Source organism: Alexandromys fortis, unplaced genomic scaffold (genome assembly GCF_014885135.2).
Source record: "Alexandromys fortis isolate MF-2015 unplaced genomic scaffold, M_Fortis_MF-2015_v1.1 scaffold_299, whole genome shotgun sequence".
Lineage (NCBI taxonomy): Eukaryota > Metazoa > Chordata > Mammalia > Rodentia > Cricetidae > Alexandromys > Alexandromys fortis.
Genome location: NW_026068187.1, coordinates 126,311 through 146,546, shown reverse-complemented (window position 1 = coordinate 146,546; position 20,236 = coordinate 126,311). Strand labels below are relative to the sequence as shown.

Sequence of the window (20,236 nt, the reverse complement as noted above, 5' to 3'; positions counted from 1 at the left end):
ACTCCTGTCCATTCTCTACCTCTGTGCTGACGTCTCACTCAGTCAGGATTCCCCTAATTTCCCCATAGTTCTGGCTTATTTAGTTTAATGTTTTATTTTATAAATGTTTATATATTTTTCGAAATTTTATTTAATAAAAAAGGATTTTTTTTTAAGTTAAGACATTTATTTAAGAGAATCCTAGGCAGGACATTAAAAACATATGTTGTTGAAAGGGTGAGGCAGTTCAGTGAGTGAAGGTGCCTGCTGCCCAGTCTGATGGCCTGTTTTTGAGCCCCAGAATTCGTACGATGGAAGGAGAGAACTCTGGCTGCTACAAGTATGCTGTACCCAGCCACACACACATGAGATGAGGGCAGGAAGAAGGAAACAGAGAGAATAAATATCATTGTAAAAATATTTTTAAGAACATATATTACTTCAGTCTACCACAATCTTAAATAAGTTTCCATCACATTGAGAATAAGTAAAATAAGATTGGGAAAATATCAACATAAACTGAAACTTCACTTATTGCCAAACTTTCCATTATTATAATCATTAAAAATTATAAATTATTTTATTGGCCATTCTTTCCAACATAGCTATCATATATGTTTTACTTGATGTTTTTACTCAAGACTCCAGTGGTTACCTTTCAGGAGAAATAGTTCTCAGGTTTCCTCCCCCTTCTTATCTCTGCCCCTCCCCCATTTAACCTCCCTCTCCTTTCCATCATCCCTTCTCATTTCTAAGTCATACTTAAAATTAGAGGGGTAAGAACATTACCTAGGGATGATTCCAGAGATCTGTTTAAGACGAGACAGGGCCACCAGGTTCTATTTTTTTTTTTTTCCGGTCATAGTAGAGGTATCTGTGGCTTACTGTACTACAGTCTAAAGACTTTTAAACACAAGATACAATAACTAAATAAATAAACATAAGATACAAAACAGCCTCCTTTCTGCTCTGCCAGCATGCTCTAAGTCACCTCTCAGAGTGTGAATATTAATAAATAACACGGTTTTCTGTAAGCACTGGGACAAGAGTGACTGTATAAGGGAGTATAAGCCTTCTTTCATGGTGTTCAGAGAGAAGGCAAGACAGCCTTAGCCTTTTTAAATAGGAACTAGAATCTAAAGTCATAGACATTTAAAGGTGAAAGAACTGGAAAGGTAGTTCAGGGGCTGAAGGACCTTACAAAGCTCAGTTCCCATAGCCACCACCCACATTAGGCAGCTCACAACTGTAGCTTCAGGGGACCCACTGCCCTTTTTTGACTTTTGCATGCAAAAAGCTTATTTATGCATACAAGCACATGTGTACACATGTAAGTGTTAAAATAAATAAAATAAAAGGCATCTGGCCAGGGTACAATGTCATGCAATAGTAAATAATGTGGATACGATTTGGTCTTTGGAATCTGATGCCTCATCAGCAGGAGGCTGCTGTTGGTATTGTCCCCAAGCTAACTAAACTTGCTGAATGCTGAACATGGTGTCATGTGTTTTTTCAAGAACTACTTACTCTTCCCATGACAGGGTCCCCCATAACCTAATGATGCAGTCTCTCTGTGAACATAACCAGAAAAAGAAAATTCAAGCTTTAGGAGAGGTACTTCTCAGTGTAGACAACTCTACTCATTAGAAAATTCTTGAGAAGAACTAGAGTCTGGCTTCTAGAAAGTTCCAACCATGCAATCTTCAATCTTTCAGCCGCAGTAAGTTTCTGCATTACACAGCATAGGGAGATGGAGTCATACGTGTTGCATTTATCTAATTATCTTTATCAATAAAAAATTGGGAGTCAGATATTATATTAGGGTCAGAACTTGAATGATCAGAGAAGCAGTAGAGAAGAAACCAGTGACCTCTAAGCCCTGCCTTACTACTGCCCGTCTCTCTTTGGTCCTCAGTCCTCCGAAACCTCTGAGGCTAATTTTAGTCAGCTAGTAACTAGCTCTGCCCTCTGATCCAAAGGAAATTTTATTGTCAGAATTTGATCAAAATATGACACAACACATGTTCTGGAGACATTTAGATTCTGAATCTGGGCACTTCCATTTACTAGATACATGTCTCCAGCCAAGTTGCTCAACAGTAAAGAGCCTTAACTTCTCCATCAATTAAAAGGATAATAGCTATGTGCAAGTACTATGAGGCTTAAGATAGCCCGTGCAAAGCACCTGACATGTCATGAGCATTCCTTTCTCTTCCACACCCATGGAAATGGCTGCTATTTGGAAGACAGTTATTTAAGTTCCCTCCGAGTCTTTTCTGCCAACTGAGCCACAGACAGTTTCCTTCAGCAACTTCTCACGAGACTGACCATTGCACTCTAAGACAAGGACACACTCACATTCAATATTAAATAAACCAGTGCATGACACAGTGTTCAAAAAATAGTTTGTACAGACAGAATGTTAGCTAATCAAAGCTAAACTGACCTCACGCTGTCCCTGCCTTTCTGCAGCACGGCTTCTTTGTGGGGAGGGGTGTGCTGAGAAACTGTTTAAAGATACAAACTATCAGAGGAAATTATTTAAAGATGCAAGATATCAGATGAAACTGTTTAAAGATACAACCTATCAGAATGGAGTTTCCCCAGCCCTTAGTTAACTTGTAAGATCTTGTCCTCTTGTCTGGAAACTCAGAACAAAGGTTTTGCTGAGTAACAACTCCTCCTACAGCCTGTTTTCTCACTTACTTTCCCAATGTCATCTTTTCAAGGACTTCATCATCTATTTATTTATTTATTTATTTATTTATTTATTTATTTATTTAGTATACAATATTCTGTCTGTGTGTATGCCTGCAGACCAGAAGAGGGCACCAGACCCCATTACAGATGGTTGTGAGCCACCATGTGGTTGCTGGGAATTGAACTCAGGATTTTTGGAAGAACAAGCAATGCTTTTAACCTCTGAGCCATCTCTCCAGCCCCCCTTTTTTGTTGTTGTTGTTGTTGTTGTTTTTGAGACAAGGTTTCTCTGTAGCTTTGGTGCCTGTCCTGGAACTAGCTCTTGTAGACCAGGCTGGCCTCGAACTCCCAGAGATCCATCTGCCTCTGCCTTCCTAGTGCTGGGATTAAAGGCCTGCACCACCGCCCAACCATCTTTTATTCTTGTTTCTATAGATAGATTCACTTCTTACGGCCTTTGAAGGAAGGGGGAAAGATGTCTTAAAACACACTTTCTTGTTGAAAATATCTAAGAAGAGAACAATAATTTTCTTCTGAATTAAGGATTTCTAAAAGAGACCCAAATCTGAATGGCAATAAAAACATTCTTCCCAAAGAGGGTGGTAGACTCACTCTGACTCTACCTCAGCTTCCATAGCTCCCTCTCCCCCATTACAGAGAGAAATGATCATTTGGATGTTCATGTCTGAGCTTAATAAATTATAAAAATGCCCTCTAAAGGTAGCTATCAATCATATTTTAAAAATAGCATCCTCTTAGGTAAGCAAGGTTTTGCATATCTAGCAAGAGATGGTTTTTAATCTCACTGGCCTTTGGACATGGGGAGGAGAACATGAAAACAGCTGAATCAACCAGTATCTCCAGCCTCGTCCCATGATTAAGCTGGCTTTATGTTAAATAGTGATTGATGCCCCTTTCTCAAGGTTAGGTCAAACAGAGGCCAGACTGCAGCAGAGGGAAGAATCAGATGACTTCAGAGGTCCCTGTCAGCCCTATGATTTGTCAACCAGAAACATAATTATGTCCTCAGGTTAAGAACAGAAAGAGAAAGAAAACAAGAAACCCACCAACCCTGAAGCCCTAAGAAACGCTTCAAAATTATATCCTACAAAAATCAGTAAGTGGAAAAGAGATCTTTCCACTTCTTTTTTGATGAGTCTGATAAGACTTAACTAGAGTTACCTCAGCAGGGAGAGCCGAAGCGAGAACGAGGAGGGGAGACAGACTTTGGTGATGATGAATCAGGTCATTAGGCCCAGAGGGAGTCTCCTTCTAACTAAGCAATTAGAGACTCAATAAAAAGGTCCCCGTGCCTGCTGCAGCACACAGCCCGCTGCCCCACATTCCGCTGGCTCTCACTCCTGAACGAGGTAAGTCTCATAGATTAGAGTGTACCCAGGACCTCTGCTGTCGCTTGCTTGTATGTGAGACTGTGGAGATGGTGTCAGTAGCTCAGAGGAAGGGCAGCCTTGTTCAGGATGTCAAACTGGGATCCCCAGACACAGTCTTCAAAAAAAAAAAAAATGCAAAGCCCATACCATAGGTTCTATTTAATAAGACATGGGACCTAGATCTATATTAAAATGAAGGGTAGATTAAATTAAATAAGAGCTAATGAGGGAGGGTCAGGACTGAGTTTTATCACTTAGTTCTTACGGAACTATGTTCCTTGGTAAACACGTGTTACACTAGGGTTGATTTTTCGGAACACGACCCCTCTTTCTTCTAAAAGCTCTATGAACTGAGAGCTATATGTTCTTTGCTAGCAGACGAGGCTAGACTGAGTCAAGGTTAGAGGAAAATGGACGGACACTCTCAAATGGGGTTCGGAGCATTGCTCTGCCTCCATTGGTTTCGTTTGTGGGGGTTAATACTTAGGTTTCAGCTCCTTTCCTTTCTTTTCCTCTCTGTTCTTGAAAGTGTCCTTTAAACACACGAGTGCTGCTGTTTATTGCAGCATAAAGTAAGTGTCTGTTCTTCTGTTACCTACCTATGTTATGTCTAATCTTGCCACAATATCTCTTGTAAAACTTAAATCACTCTTTGAATGCAAACACAATATTTACAATACAGAATACAGTAGGCGTTGCGGGCAGAGTTTGGCAGGAGCAGGAAGGATGACCTTGGTTTGCTTTTCCTGAAGGGCCTATTCTGGAAGATGAGCTTTGTTCATTTTAAAGATTTATTTATTCTTACTTTATGTGCATTGGTGCTTTGTCTGCAAGTGTGCCTGGGTGTGTGGCAGATCTTGGAGATACAGGCAGCTGTGAGCTGCCATGTGGGTGCTGGGAACAGAATCCACGTATGTCCTCCATCCTCTGCAAGAACCAGTGTTCTTAACCACTGAGCATCTCTCCAGCCCTGACCTTTCTCTTTCTTGCAGCCTCTTCCAAGTTTGTAAAGATGTCGAGGCTCCTGAGAGGTATCTTCTGTGTCATTGAGACATTCCACAAGTATACCAGTGAGGATGGCAACAACAAGGCAAGGCTGACCCACAGAGAGCTGAGACAGCTCCTGGAAGGGGAGATTGGGGACTTCCTTCAGGTGAGGCGCTTTCTCTTCTTCAATGCCTCTTTGTCACCCAAGCAAGTGGTGCTATCGGTGTGCTCGCTTGTATTTGGCTATCAGGCTGTCTGTTTGAACTGGCCTTGGACATGGCTATCAGGCTCTCTGTTTGAACTGGCCTTGGACTTGGCTGGCAGGCACTCTGTTTGAACTGGCCTTTGAACATTATTTTCTCAGTCTCAGCTGCCTCTTCTGTGCAACTGCTTAGTCAGTCATGCAGAGAAAAGGCGGTTTTCATTACGTAACTGTTGCTTCATCGCGGCAGACCTGGCTACACAGTCACGGCCCCATGATGCTTCTAACTCAGCTCACATGTGATGCAATTGCTATTGCTGGGCTTTGTGCTAAGAAGGCAAAAAAAAAAAATCCAGAATTGATGGGTTCTCACTGTTTAAGGCAATTTCACTGTTAAGAGGAGTAAGGTTAAAACAAATTTTATTAAAGGTTTTCAGGATACCTGAAGATACTCAGAACGCATGATCACATGTTTGATCTTTGTGTTTACACGCAGCCTCATATCTTTCTTGCTGTGGAGAGAAAGCTGAACCTGCTGGATACTGACAGAGATGGCACCATCAGCTTTGAGGAATTTCTTCTCGCAATCTTCAGCCTATTGAACCTCTTTTATCTTGACACATCATTACTAAATTCAGAACCAAGACTGGTGTCTAAGTCAGAGAAGATGGATGGTGTGGACCTTCGGGCAGCCACCAGAAGCAGTCAGCAGGTAGTAGGGGTAGGACCAACTCAAGAGAGGCTGCTGTTTGCACCAGAAATGGCATCGTCAGCTCAGCCTAGCCATGAAGATGGTGAAGCAGGTGGACACGATAAGATGAGACCATGGGAAGACATTAAGACCCAAAACCTGCCACAAGAGGTGTCTGAGCCTCATGACCCTGAGGAGCAACACCCAGAAGAGGATGGTCAGGAAATCACACAAGATGGCGAGGAAGTTGCACAAGATATGTCAGCAACAGAATACGATGGAGTCCAATTTCAGAGAAATATGCCAGGGGAGGTGTCCAAACAGAGCCACAGTCCAACACAGGTGATCCCCAAAGATGGAGGTAGGGCAGTCAGGAAGCAAAGTGACACCAAGGTAAGGGACCATAAGGCACAGAGGCCATCTGAAGGTGAGGAACAGGCTACAGAAAAGAGTAAGCATTCCGTAACACAAGATCTATCCCCACAAAAAGAGGACAGAGTCCTGTCGGAGCACACTGACTCGCCACTGGAAGATGCTGCTGGGAAACCATCTCAGACACAGAAAGTCATTGAGCTTATGGATGATATTAGAATATCTGAAACTCAAGAACCACGAGAGGATGCTGGCAGAACACTACCCAGAACCACAAATTTAGAGGACCTCAAGGGTGGGAGAAGAACATCGGAGACTCACAGGTTTCCAGCACAAGAAGGAAAATATGAAACAGAGAACCAATCTGCCCAATATGGGAGCAAAACATCTACTCAAGGCAAACGGGAGGAGGAGAGAAATGAACGTGATAGAAAAACCGGACCTCTGACACCAGAAGCCCAAACACAGGATGAGAAGTGTCAAGAGTTTTCAGGACCATTGAGGGAACCCAGTACGAAAGGGCTAAGCTTAGAAGAAGAAAATCAGAACCTCCCTGGAATTAAGGAAGAATCCGTCTCAGGAACAGAGGCGAGACATGGTGAGGACGATGCAGCAGAGGCATTTTTGATCAACAAAGGCATTCCCGCAACTGAAGAGACACTGGGGACAAAAGGAAAGTCCCAGGAGCTGGCACGACTTGAGAACCGATCTCAAGGGAAAAATCATAGAGCCACTGGGGAAGATCACAGTGAGGGGGATGATCCTGAGGTATCAGTTACACAGAGTGACCTGGCTCCAGAGGTAGGCGGCACCAGCTCAGAATCAGGTGAGCCACAGGTGCCAGGGGGTGTGCAGAGTCAAGCAGACACCGCTGGAGACTCTAAGCAAGGAAGTGACGATAACAGGCCAGATCCCCAGAAACAGGGAGCACCAGGCAAGAGCCTCAGAGTGAAGAAGGCAATAGTGTTGTCAATCCAAGAAGACAGACAGTTCCAGGAGGAACAGGAACAGCCCGCTAGAGAGAAGCAGTATACTCTAGGGGCAGCTGTGCAGCCCAGGGAAAGACAGGAGGTGCAGGAGTCCAGAGCAGGAGGTGAAAACAGAAAATCTCCAGAGGCAGAGGGTTCAGGGGCCCAGTGAGTCTGAAATGTTTATCTATGTGACTTGATGAGAACACTAAATTAATGCTGGTAATTAAATACCTGAAGATCAGATTCTGTTGTTGGCTCAGCTCTTGCTTCAATCTCCTTCTCGCCTTGGCGACACTGAAAGAAACAAACAGTCAGTTACTTGTAGGTTTCTTTTTTCTTTCCCGGAATATCATAAGTAGAGTGTGATGCTCTCACGGTTACCATTGACCTAGGAGTAGTTATCATGTTTCCCAGAAGCCAAAGCACCAGCGAGCACCCTTCTCTTGGCATTCTGCCCCAGATTCATATTTTTCCACTTACTTTATACCTCTTAGAAGAGGTATGTTTTAGAAAACCCAAAATTTAAAAAAATATGTTTTCTCTACCTCTCGTCAACACTTTCAGCTCTTTCCTTTTTTTTTAATGGCGGATGAGGTGGGTTTATGTTTATGTGGAGTTCAGAAGTCAAAACTGGACGTCTTCTTCAATGTGCTCGCCTCCTTACTTGGAGAGACAGGGTTTCTCACCAAACCTGGCATTCAGTCAGACTCTCTGGTCAGCAAGCTCCAGAGATCCTCCTATCTGCTTCCTCGGTTGCTGGAGCTCCAGGGACACCACCAGCTCTGGTTGTTCATATGAGTACTGGGAATCTGATCTCCAGTCCTCATGTGTGTATGACAGGCAATGTAATGGCTGAGCCTACTCCCAGCTCCCAGGTCTCCTCATTCTACCTTCAAGTATAAATGAATAGCCCCTCTGATAAAAATAATCTTGAACAACCAAAAGATAGGATCTCTCTGTGTATCTCACAAACACGCACACATGCACAAACACACACATACACAAACACACAGACAAACATAAGCTTATCAGCAACTTTATCAAAATAAATTCATGAGAGAGACTATACTGATGGCCATTATGTTGCTACAGTTTGGATGTGGAATGTCCCTCCGAGACCCATGTGTTAACAGCTTATTGCCTAACTTATGATATTATTGGGAAGTAATGGAAGCTTCAAGAGTTAGAACCTGATGAGAGATTTTACATGACTGGAAGAGGGCTCTTCAAGGGGGTCATGGGACTCTGGTCTCCCCTCTGGTCTGCCATGATGTTTTCCCAGGCACAGGCCGATAGGAGGTGGGGTAGGACATGGAGAGAGCACAAAGAAATAATGGGAGTTATATAGATTGGGATTCTTCTACTCTATAGCACATTAAAATGTACTATTTTAATAGTATAGAGTAAAAGAATATTCTCTAGCATATTAAAAAGAGCAAAGAGCAGGCATACCCTAAATGCCTGTCATTGTGGAAATGGCTAACTTGCTTGTGGTTTCTAGGTACTGGGAAATGACAGAAACTAATAGGGAAGGATTATACACATTCCTAAATGTAATATACACATAAGTATATGCTTCTGTGTTGTCTTGGATACCAAACCAAGGAGTGTATCACATATGTAATTATGTATAGATTATCTAGGTACTCTCCACTTGACACACCTAAAGACCTATACCCTCCTTGGCTTTGAATATCGTAGCACCACGCACTGGCAACCACCTGTCCAGAAATGCTCTCTTCATGGTCTGCCCCCACCTCCCTTGTGACTCCATCACCTCCAGTTTCCCTTCTCTTTCTAGGCTTTCTTTCTCCTTCGACCTCCATCCCATGCTTGCATCTTCTTAGCTTTTTGTCTGCACTGATGCTCTCAGTCTGCTTGTTCACATGTTAAGCCCACCCTACAAAGAAGCTGCTCCTTCTGAGATTTGTCAGCCCTTGTGCCATAAACTTGTCAGCCCTTGCCCCGTAAACTAGACTTGTCCTCTTCACTTCCTTTCTGCTGCTGTTCCTTCAATCCCCATTCCATCAGGGTTCAAAGACAGAAATACTGAAACCAGCATTTGCCTTCTTATTTATTCTTTGTATCTAATCCACCATAATATCTTTTCATGAGGTTTTCTTTTTGTAAATACATCTTTCAGACAGGTCTTTCATCTCCTCTCTTTATAACACCATCCTCCAGATAGATCTTCTTCCCCATTACATGTAAGACTTCACATATCTAAGCTAGTGTCTCTCTCTTCCACTTCACCAAATGTCTAAATGTCGCCTCTCCTATGGGAGCCAACCCCAAGGATACTACATCTATTATAAAATATTTATTTTAAAAAAATGCATGGTACAGGGTTGGAGAGATGACTCGGTGGTTAAGAGCACTTGTTTCTCTTCTAGAGGACCTGAGTTCAGTTCCCATCACCCACAGCAGGCAGCTCAGACTTGTCTGTAACTTCAGCTCTAGGAGATCCAATGCCTTTGGCCTCCTCAGACCTGACACTCACATGCATATCTACATGCAAACAACACACCTACACATGACTGAAAAAAAACTATTTAAAAAAAACCTATGGTAGTACCAGATGTGGTGTTAAAGGCATAACAGAAACCAGGACAAATAACGCTTCACCTTGGAGCTTACATTCTAGTAAGGGAATGGAGAGTCTAACAGCAATAGAACAAGGAATAATCAGGAGGCTCCAGGCAGTACAGTAATGAAGAGGCCAGAGCATGGGGGTGGTGATGGGAGGTGGATGTCAGAAGCATGGCTTTGACCATTTGACCTTCTAGGTTCCTCCTGCCCATCAAATTTGACCTCCCTGCAGTTCATTGTCCTCATATGAGCCTCTGCTTTCAATGTTCTCGTGAGTTCTAATTATGGGTGTGCTAGACGTACCATTTCTCTCCTCTCTGTGTGTGCTAGACATACCATCCCTCTGTCTGTGAGCCAGATGTACCATCCTTCTCCTTTCTGTGAGTGCTAGACGTACCATCCCTCACTGTGTGTGCTAGACATACCATCCCTCACTGTGTGTGCTAGACGTACCATCCCTCTTTGTGGATAGGCTCTTCGGTGGAGTGATTTACAAAGTAAACATCTTACTCTTCTCCTGAGCCTGGAGTTTGACCTCAGATATTTATTAGGGTTTCAGTAGATGATTGTTGAGTAAGCAAATAAATGGCTGCATCATTTCAACATCTTCTTCAGTGGTTCCCATTGATGGTCCTTTCCCATTCAGTGACTCTTGAATTGTGCAAGACACTGTTTTCATCTCTTGACATCCCTTTATTTGCAAACTCTCAGTGACACCTTATACTTTCCCAAATACCACATCAAGCCTAAACTGACCAAACTCTCTTTATTATATCCCTCTAATTACAATTGACCACCACTTCCTGCAGGAATCTTTCTGAGAACACCAGCTTGCTCATCTAATTGTCTCTAACCACTACTTTGATCATATACTACTAAGTTTATAGAGACATTAATGGGATTGAATGCATTTAAGCATATTTGTCAAGCACTGGCTATATGTCAGCCACTGTGGTAGACATAGGCATGCTCAAGTGATTGGGAAGGTCACGGTCCCCACCCTCATAAAGTATACAGTGTGCATGAGGCAAGTTGAAAGTCCTGCAGAGAGCTAACCAGAAGTTAGGAGTAATGCTACTTCCTCCCACCTCTATGCTTCTTGGTCATGTGGTTCAACCTCTCTGAAGTGCTCTTCCTCTCTACTTCCAACTTTACTTGTCCTTAGAGCCCTATGTGGTCATACCACCTGTAATAGTAAAGCACGTGCCCACTCACATCTGTGCCTCTCCGATTAGTACTTACTGTCTACCAGTTCTTACTAACTGTTCTCTAATTGTTATTTCCACCACTGCACAGTCTATAAGCAGTGGAGAAAAGGAAATGCTGTATCTATCACTCGAGCACCTCAAGTGTCCCCGGGTGCTTCCTGACCTTCTCTTATAATAGCATCACTTGTGCAAATGTCATCCTAGCCACATGGTGATCCTGGGAGAAATGGAAGAAACAGAGACAGTATCCAGAATGATAAAGAATGCCTGGAGATTAGGCAACAGAATTAGAGACAACAGAAAATGGAAAGGGGTAGTGAAAACACATGAAAGAGAACATCCAAACACCAGTGAAATTTTATTGTCTTATTAGATAGAAGTCAGGAGAAAGCAGATCAAACCACAGAGATCTAGTCACACCCACCGCATGTCTGAAATCGACGGTGGTAACACTGAGTGTGAACAGAGATGTAAAGTGACTGGAACTCTTATCCTGAAAACAGGAGTGTAGGCACAGCAGCCCTCTAAAGACATGGATGGCCATGATTATTGTAGGGAAAATCTTAGCCTACATGATTCTGCTGCAGAAATGGACTCATCCCAGAATGGTTATAACCTGAGCATTCAGGAAACTGGGAAAGGGGATCAGGAAGAGTACAAAGTTAGCCTGGGTACATAATAAGACTCTATCTCAAAAGAAAAAGAAAGGAAGGAAGGAAAAGAAAAGAAAAAGTAAAAAGAAGAAATAAAAGGAAGGGACATGACTGCTCCTAAGTATGGTGAAAGAGAAAGTTTATTTAGTTATGGGACATCTTAAAAAGTCCAGAGTGGAAATAGCCCTGAGCCATGTGAGGGGAGGTGGCAGGCAAAGGAAGAGGAGAGAGAGGGGGGAGCCAGATGAAGTAACCAGGAGCCCAAACGGGAGTAGATGAAAAGACCAGGAAACCAAAATGTTTAGATTATATAGGGAAAGGCAGCCCAGCCCCAGGGCTGGAGAAGTTTAGGGCAGGGGCTGAAGTATGCTAACGTGGAGGGCTCTGTAATAGGTAGGGGTGAAGAGTGCCTGCAGAACTTAGGGGCCAGCTCTGCTTTGATATGTTAAATAGGCACCTCAGCCATTTATCCTGGGTTTGAAACCTAAATCCAGCATGGTTCACAACAGCTCAAAAGAGAAAACAATCCAAAGGTCCACCAAGTGAGGAAAGAAAAAGCAATATATCGTGCTGTATACACAGTGAAAGGTTGTTCAAATATGAAGCCAAAAGAATTCAACCTACGCACCATAGCAAACGTCCGGAAGAGCAATGCTAAGCAAAGCAGAGCCAGAGGCTAAATCCGTTGTGCTGAAAGACTATATTTACACAAAGTTGACAGTGAGGGAAAATCCAAGCTGTAGTATCAGAAATCAGGAGAGCGCCATCACTAGGAAGGAGGGAGGAAGTTGAGAGTGTGCAGTACCAGCATTAACTGACATTCTGTATGTTGATCTCATTGCTGCCCACCTCGTGATAATTTATTACAAGAACATTTGCTTAAATAAATGATATATATGAGGTTGCCCAGCAAACCACGTGGCATTTCTAGGGCATTTAAAGTACACGATTCCCAGTGACTATCAAAAAGGCTGAATGAAAACTCAGAGCTGCTCCTCCAAACGTGAGGATGCATTTGTCTAAGAACAGAGTGGAGCTGGGAGCCTGCGTGCGACTGAACTAGGCCCTCTGAATGTGGGCGACAGTTGTGTGGGTTGGGCAGTTCGTGGGGCCACTGGCAGTGGGATCAGGCCTTATTCCTAGGGCGTGAACTGGCTTTTTGGAGCCCATTCCCCGTGGAGGGATACCTTGCTCAGCCTACATAAGGGGCAGGAGACCTTGGTACTGCCTCAAGGTGATATAACAGATTTTGTTGACTCCCTATGGGAGATCTAAGGGTAACTCAGGAGCGGATGAGGCCTGGGGTAGGGAGGAGGTAGGGGACAGAGAGGATGGGAGGGAGGGGGAACTGGGATTATTATGTAAAATAAAAAAAGATTGTTTAAAGAAAATAAAATTAATAAATAAAGAGAACAGAGTAACTGAGGGAAACAGTTGTGATAAGGAACATGGGCTCTGGTTCCAGACTGTGCTCAGAGTAGACTAAGCTGTAGGTCTGGCCAGAAGCAGTGCGTCCTTGGACTACTCCTTTAGCCTGTCTGTGCTTCATTTTGTGCATCTGTTTTAAAAAATATGTTGCATAAATGGATTGGAGAGATAGCACAGAGGTTAATGCTAAGTATCCGATCTCTGGTTATTGGGTTCCTCCACTGCTGATGAAATAAGCCAAATCAAACCAAATTAATAAATCTGGATTTAATAAACAGAGCGACGCAAAGCAGGGTGACTCTCAGGAAGGCAGGAGAGAGAACACGTGGCTGATCTATAGGCCTGGTCTTAAATAACCTGGGGGGCTGTCTTGAGCAGTTCCAAGGAAGGAGCCGCTGGTGGCCTTTCTCAGGGGTGAGTTCTGGGATTGGAGGATCTGGGCTGGGGGGAGCTTCCCAACAGTTAAGAGCTTTTATTTTTGCAGAGGACCAGAGTTCAGTTCCCAGCACCCAAGTGGTGACTCACACCATCTGTAACTTCAATTCCAGGGGCTCCAAAGCAGCCCTCTTCTGATTTCCACAGGTGCCAGGCACACACACTGTGCACATGCATACCTGCAGGCAAAGCAGTCATACATATAAAATCAAATAAATGTAAAAAAAGTGCAAAAAAGCTAACGTCCATCAAGTAACCCTGAATGCTACTGTTCGTAGGAATCCCTAAACCTTAGATGGTGAAGGAACTTACTGCAGAAAAGCTACATGAATTCTAGAGAAGTTAGGTAACTTCTCATGGTCACTTAGGACTTGGCAGGCAGGGCCAAGGCTTGTCCTCAGGCTGCCTAACCGCCAATCCATCTCCTTTTATTACTTAGATTTGCATCCTTAGGCAGGGGATACCCCGGCATATTCCTTCATTGCTCCATTGCTGTAGAACATCCAGTTTCGGAGTCCATACATCCTAATGGAAGACAACCCAAATCGCAAAGGGTTTTTCAAGGAAACAGGCTTAAAATCTACCTTTCCTTCCATCCCAGCTTCACCCAGGAGACTTCCTGCTGAGTCAGAGACAGCACTGATGACTCCTGGGATTTTGACAAGCCCATTGAAGATGCCAATGTCCTGAATACCCCCTGATCAAAGGCTTCCAAGAGGGCAGGTGGAGGCCAGATTCCCAGAGCCAATCAGAACCACCTGATAATTACACCTAAGACCCGTTCTGCGTGCCCGCTGATCCACAGGAAAGGTCACGCCACTTGTATCATTCCTGATGCTCTTACTCACAGAACGCAGGAAGTGGGGGATTCTGGTGGACGGAACTTTGACCTTGTGCATTTCCCTGCAGAAACGTGACTGCCGCCTGTCCAGGAAAGAAGACTGCTTTAGCATCTTCATTTCAGGTCATCTTGTCTTTTACCTGATTTTCTGGATTGAGGAAAATAAAAATCACCCCACCCCCAACACCTAGAGAAACAGCACACCCTGTTCTCATCAAAGACCATAACGTGACTCTTCTCCTGGGAGAACCATCTTTAGAGGCATCTACATGTAAAGTATAAATCCATTATTCCTCAAATATCCTAAATTTTATCCGGAGTTGAAACTGTCTTATTTTGTGAGATAATGAATTGTTATGTAGTCTAGGCTGGCCCTGAACTCACTCTAGCCTGAGTAGACTAGACTTGCAATCCTGCCTCCTTGTCTTTGTTATGCCCAAATCTGTGAAGTCCCCCAAAAGCCAACAAGGAGACCAAGTCCCATATGTAAAAGCAAAGAGCCTTTATTTTAATCAAGTTTGCAAACTCGGTCTCTCTGCACATCCAACGTATTGGAATAAACGGAGAGCCCTGAGCTCAGTTAGAATAGGGTTTTATAGTAGTAAAGGTGGGGGTGAGGGGTTTCTGAGGTTTAGGACCCCTGATTGGCTGACATTTGTCTAGGGGTGTCCTGGTGAGTGTGTGCTGGCAGGTGATCCTATCTACAAAGGTTTCCTTTCCTTTGGATGGTCTGTTTTTGGGTGGTGCTCAGGTAATCTCAGCTTGTGGTTCTTCCTGCAACCAGGTATTGCTTCAGGGTAAACTACTGAGACTCAGGCCTCTCTTAAATTTATCCTTGGCTGAGTCTTACTCTGGCAGGTGACAATGGTTGGAAGTAAAGAACTTCCTTTGAGTGATCTGTTCATATTCAGTTTATCATGGCTGGCTCCAAGTCTTCTCAAGTGATGGGATTAAAGGTGGGTGTGGATGTCACCAAGCTGGTTTGGCATTTTTAATGTTAAAGCAGCTAGAAGAGGAATTGTATTGATCTGCATGTTTCAGAACTGCCTTCCCTGTGCTACATATTAAAGTCGCATCCTCAGGTTTTACGCTCATTGAATAAAACTCAATCACACCATAAATATTCAGGACACATGACATAGTCACTGTCTTGGCTGGCAAAACATTGTAGAAAACTTTGCCCATCTATTTTAGCATAAGAGTCACACTTACATACAAGATATTCTTTTTCAGACTTCAAAATTTAAAAAAATCTCTCTTTCTCAACAAAAAGCCTGGAAGGTCTATTACTTTCCAATTCTGTGAGCAAAGGACTGATTGTTAGAAAAAAAATCCTAAAATAGGCGGCTCCACTGACACAAAGAAATCCAATTAAGTCAGATTAAACCAAATAGAATGGCCATGTTTTAGCACTCTCGGGTGGCAGAGCGCTTGGCGGGGAGACAGGAAAGCGGGGAGCACATGCAAGCCTGGAACTACCTGTTCATCCTCTGGGAACCCACTTAACTACCCTGTGGGAGTGGTCCTGAACCTCCCCCAGGGAGGGGTCAGGACCTGGCAGGTTAAGGATTTGGAGTCCAGACCAGTGCAACTCCCAGGCCAGGGGGCTGGGATGGATGCCAGGGGCTGGGGTTATGCTCTCTATTTAACACTGATGGTGCTTCTCCTGGAGACTGCTGCCAGAAAACTCTGACCCAAGACTGGGTGCAAGGACAGCAATTGTGTTGAACCTCAGGATTGGCGAATTGAACCTATATTCCTTTCATTCGGGCCGAGAAAGACTTTATACCTGCATACTAGGGCTTTGTTATTCGTTACACCAGCAGAAAGAGCTAGCTGGAATGACCCTGGAATGACTGACTCACTTCCTCCCCTTTGTGATGCAGTTCTTGAAGGATTTTCCTCAGTTCTTCCAGAATTATTTACATTTTATGAGGGAAAATAAGAAAGAAAATAACCCTTTAATCGGTGTTTACTTTTCGTTCATTTGTGTCTTCCCCCTAGACTAAATTGACATCTATGTTCTCTTTTCTAGCTCCAGGTTTGGGTTTTTTATTTGTTATTTCATTGGATAATATTTTGAGTATTTTTTACCTGTCTCTCTCTTCAGATTCATGAAGGATCAAATGTAGTCAGATTAGCTTGAGACTGTGAGTCCTTGAACCCCTCACTTCCTTCCCCCACACTCAGGGAACTCTGCCAGCCTGGAGCTGGAGAGCAGGTTAATGGACCACCCAGGAAGCCAGCGGCAAAGCATCCAGGATCCAAGGTCTGGCCTTTAGTTCCCCGGATACCATGGTGGAGAAATCCATCAATTACCTGCCTTGCCAAGAGCCGCATTTCAAAGCTCAGAAACGTTTTTTTGTGGCTCCGGAAGACACCTGTGTCCTTGGGTCTATTGTTTTCTGTGTACTTTTCCCCTATGGACTGAATAGCCTATATCAACCCCTGCTCCACCACATTAAGCAAAATTTGAATCCACATGTTCTGTGTCTCCTCGATGAGACACACTGAGTCTTGACTGTTATTTCTCAGCACCCAAAAGGAAACTTCTCCTAACTCTCCCAACTGTTGCTAAGGAGGACAAATGGAACTGTCCAGGCTATAGACAAAGCATTCCTCATTATGTTCATGTTTATACTTTGAAATCACGGCATTGTTCCTAACACTTATTACTAAAATATAGAATTACTCCGTCAACCGTCAATCATTAGCATCCCTTTTCTTTCCCAGCTCTCACTGATAACCGTTTCACGCATTTGCCACCAGACTAACTAGAGCTCATTCGCCCAAGCAAAGGAACAAACCTTCCTTTCTGAGGTAATAGAGGATGATCACCAGCTCCTACTAAAGCTGAATCTGTTTGTGTTCTGGAATTCATTTTCTTTACCTTTTATAAATTTTTAAAAATTCTTTGCCAATTTTATACGTATGTGCAATGTATAACGTGCCCCTCTAGCCTCCATACACTTTTTAAAATGTGTAACACACTGGGTTCAAGTAACACTGCCTGAAAGAGCATGGATAACCCATCAGTAACCACACTCCCAAAGAAAATTTATTCCTCCTTGCCTGGGAACTGTCAATTGCCAATAGTTCCTTATCTACAGGTAGAACCCTTCAAGCTCCTCCCTATTCATGATGGGATTAATGGCTGGCTTGATCTCCTGCAGTTCTTGTGTAGGTAACCATAGCTACAAGGAGTACAGAATATGCCCACCATATCAAGTCATATCCTGAACACAGTCTGTCTCTTTCTGCCCGTTCTTCTGTGATTTCTCCTACTTCTTACCCATGGGTTTGTTAATATAGATATCTCATTTAGGGTTGAACATTTATAGCCACTTATTCATAATACTTTGACCAATTATGAGTCTTGGCATTCGTTCCTTCCCAATGCAAAAAGCAGATTCTTCAAACAAGACTGAGAGACTATGAATATACACATAAATATTTAGAAGGCAATTTGATAACATGTCCATTTAGCAAAACAGTAGTGGTAGGTTCCCCCACTATGGCCTACAATCTCTCCAGCTAATGGGTAAAAACTGGGCTTATAGAACCAGACATAAGTTCTCTACTGTATAACAGGCCTCAAATCCAGTCAGAAAGCAGTTGGTTACCCACATACTAGCCATGCCACTATTACATCAGAGAGTGTATTTTAGCAGTAGATCAGTACCTTAGCATGCAGATTTCACATATGGCTAAGTCAATTGATGGCTTTTCTTCCCTAATGAAAAAAATTTCATTTTTTCGTCCCACTGAGTAAAACTCAGTTGCACGTAGGCACCATGTTTTTATTACTCATTCATCATCTGTCAAATGTCTAGGCTGGCTCCAGGTCTGAGATACTGCCAATAGAGTAGCAGTGAACATGACTACCAAGTGTCTCCACGGTAGGACCTGGAGTCTTTCGGGTATGACAGGTGGTGGTAGAGCTGGGTCCCATGGGAGTTCTGTCCGCAGAACCTCTAGACCCCTCCACACTGCTCGCATCTCCACCAGCAGTGTTTAAGGTATCACACTCTGGCCAGGGTCGCTGCCATCTTTGTTCTTGATGATAACCCTTCTGAATGAGGTGAAGTAAAAGCTCAGAGTAGTTTTAGTTTGCATTCCTCTGAAGGCAAATGATGTTGAACAGTTTTTAAAATGTTAATTGGGGCAGAGCGGTAAGCTGGAAATATGGCTCAACTATTAAAAATATGTGTTGTTGCTGGGTGGTGGTGGTGCATGTCTTTGATCCCAGCACTCAGGAGGCAGAGGCAGGTGGATCTCTGTGAGTTCGAAGCCAGCCTGGTCTACAAGAGCTAGTTCCAGGGCAGGCTCCAAAGCTACAGAGAAACCTTGTCTCAAAAAACAAAACAAAACAAAACAAAACAAAACCAAAATATGTGTTGCTCCTGCAGAGGCCCTAGGTTTGTTTACTAGCACCCAAGGTATGGCTCACAACCATCTATAACTCAGGTAACAAGGGATCCAATGCCTCCCTTTAATGTCTACAGGCACCAGGCACACCCATAATGCATATACATACGTGCAAGTCAAACACACACATAATATGAATAAAATAAATATTTTTAAATTAAAATGTTTATTTACCATTTGCAGTTCTGCTTTTAAGACCTCTCTGTTTAGTTCCATAACCCGTGTTTGGGATGGGTTTCCTTCAGTCTATCTACTAACCTTCTCTTAGACTTCAGTCTATCTACTAACCTTCTCTTAGACTTCAGTCTATCTACTAACCTTCTCTTAGACTTCTCTCCATTCTGTTGGCCGCCTTCACACTTGGTTGATATTCCTTGATGTACTAAAACATTTAATTTCATGAGATCCCACTTGCTGGCTATTGGTCTGTTTCCAAATCACTGGAACTCTTTTTCAGAAAGTCCTTGCCTGTGCTTGTGTCTCGCAGTGTGCTCCCTACTCAGACTCAAAGCTAGGATGGAGCATCATGGTCACAAGCCTCTAAAGCACGATTGCTTTTACTAATAAAATTAACATGCCTCTCCCTACTGAATCAGCAGCATCCACATACAATCTTGTGTTGAAGTTCTGCTTCTTCACCTAGTCCCCTTAAAAAGCAAAAACAAGTCATGTTGTATGACGCTGTGAAAAATAACTCTAAAACAAAATCTTTCCATTTAAAAGTGAGCAGTGGAGGGGCTCAGCTAATAATATGCAATGTTGCTCTCCCAGAAGAAAACAGTTAAGTTCTGGTACCCAACTCACAACCACCCAACCACCAGTCACTCCATTCTAGGGAGTCCTGTTCCCTGTTCTCTGTGACAAACACTTATATACATGATTATACATAATATATGTTATATACATCCTAGGGAGTCCTGTCCCCTGCTCTCTGTGGACACCTGCACACATGAGGCATGTACACACAGAGACAAACACATATACATGAGTAGAGAAAAAAAGTTCAAGCTCTTTAAAAAATAAAAATGGAGAGGGAATATACTGCCCGTGGAAACTAACAGAGGTTTTAGTGGTGAGATCATCCACTACAGCTCAATATACAGACAGTAAGTCCATTTGGTAGCTGTGAAGACACAACTGCCATTTAACAATTCCATGAATATTTATTGAATACTCACTAGGTTCTTGGTAATATCTTAGATGCTGAAGATGAGGGGTTCGGTCTCCAACTATGGAGAGTTCAGATAGTGGAGAAAGTCAAATATCAGATGACCCCAATATGACATCAAAGTACAAGCAGAAAAATAGAATGCCAGTAAGTTCATAAGTTCATGAACAGTATGTCTGAAATAATAAAGATG

General features: G+C 43.2%; 1 protein-coding gene across 1 annotated transcript; it reads left to right on the top strand.

Annotated features, from left to right (window-relative positions):
• Positions 1 to 5,082: 5,082 nt before the first annotated feature.
• Positions 5,083 to 7,462, top strand: Tchhl1 (trichohyalin like 1). The gene is made up of 2 exons (XM_050129349.1): positions 5,083 to 5,223; positions 5,756 to 7,462. The coding sequence occupies exons 1-2, from the start codon at positions 5,083 to 5,085 to the stop codon at positions 7,460 to 7,462; spliced, it is 1,848 nt and encodes a 615-aa protein (XP_049985306.1).
• Positions 7,463 to 20,236: the final 12,774 nt, after the last annotated feature.

What these genes read in the sequence shown, in the direction of transcription:
- Tchhl1 (XM_050129349.1), top strand. Translation starts at nt 5,083, where the DNA reads ATGTCGAGGCTCCTGAGAGGTATCTTCTGTGTCATTGAGACATTCCAC. An exon ending in AGATTGGGGACTTCCTTCAG is followed by an intron (nt 5,224 to 5,755) that starts GTGAGGCGCTTT and finishes GTTTACACGCAG; the next exon opens with CCTCATATCTTTCTTGCTGT.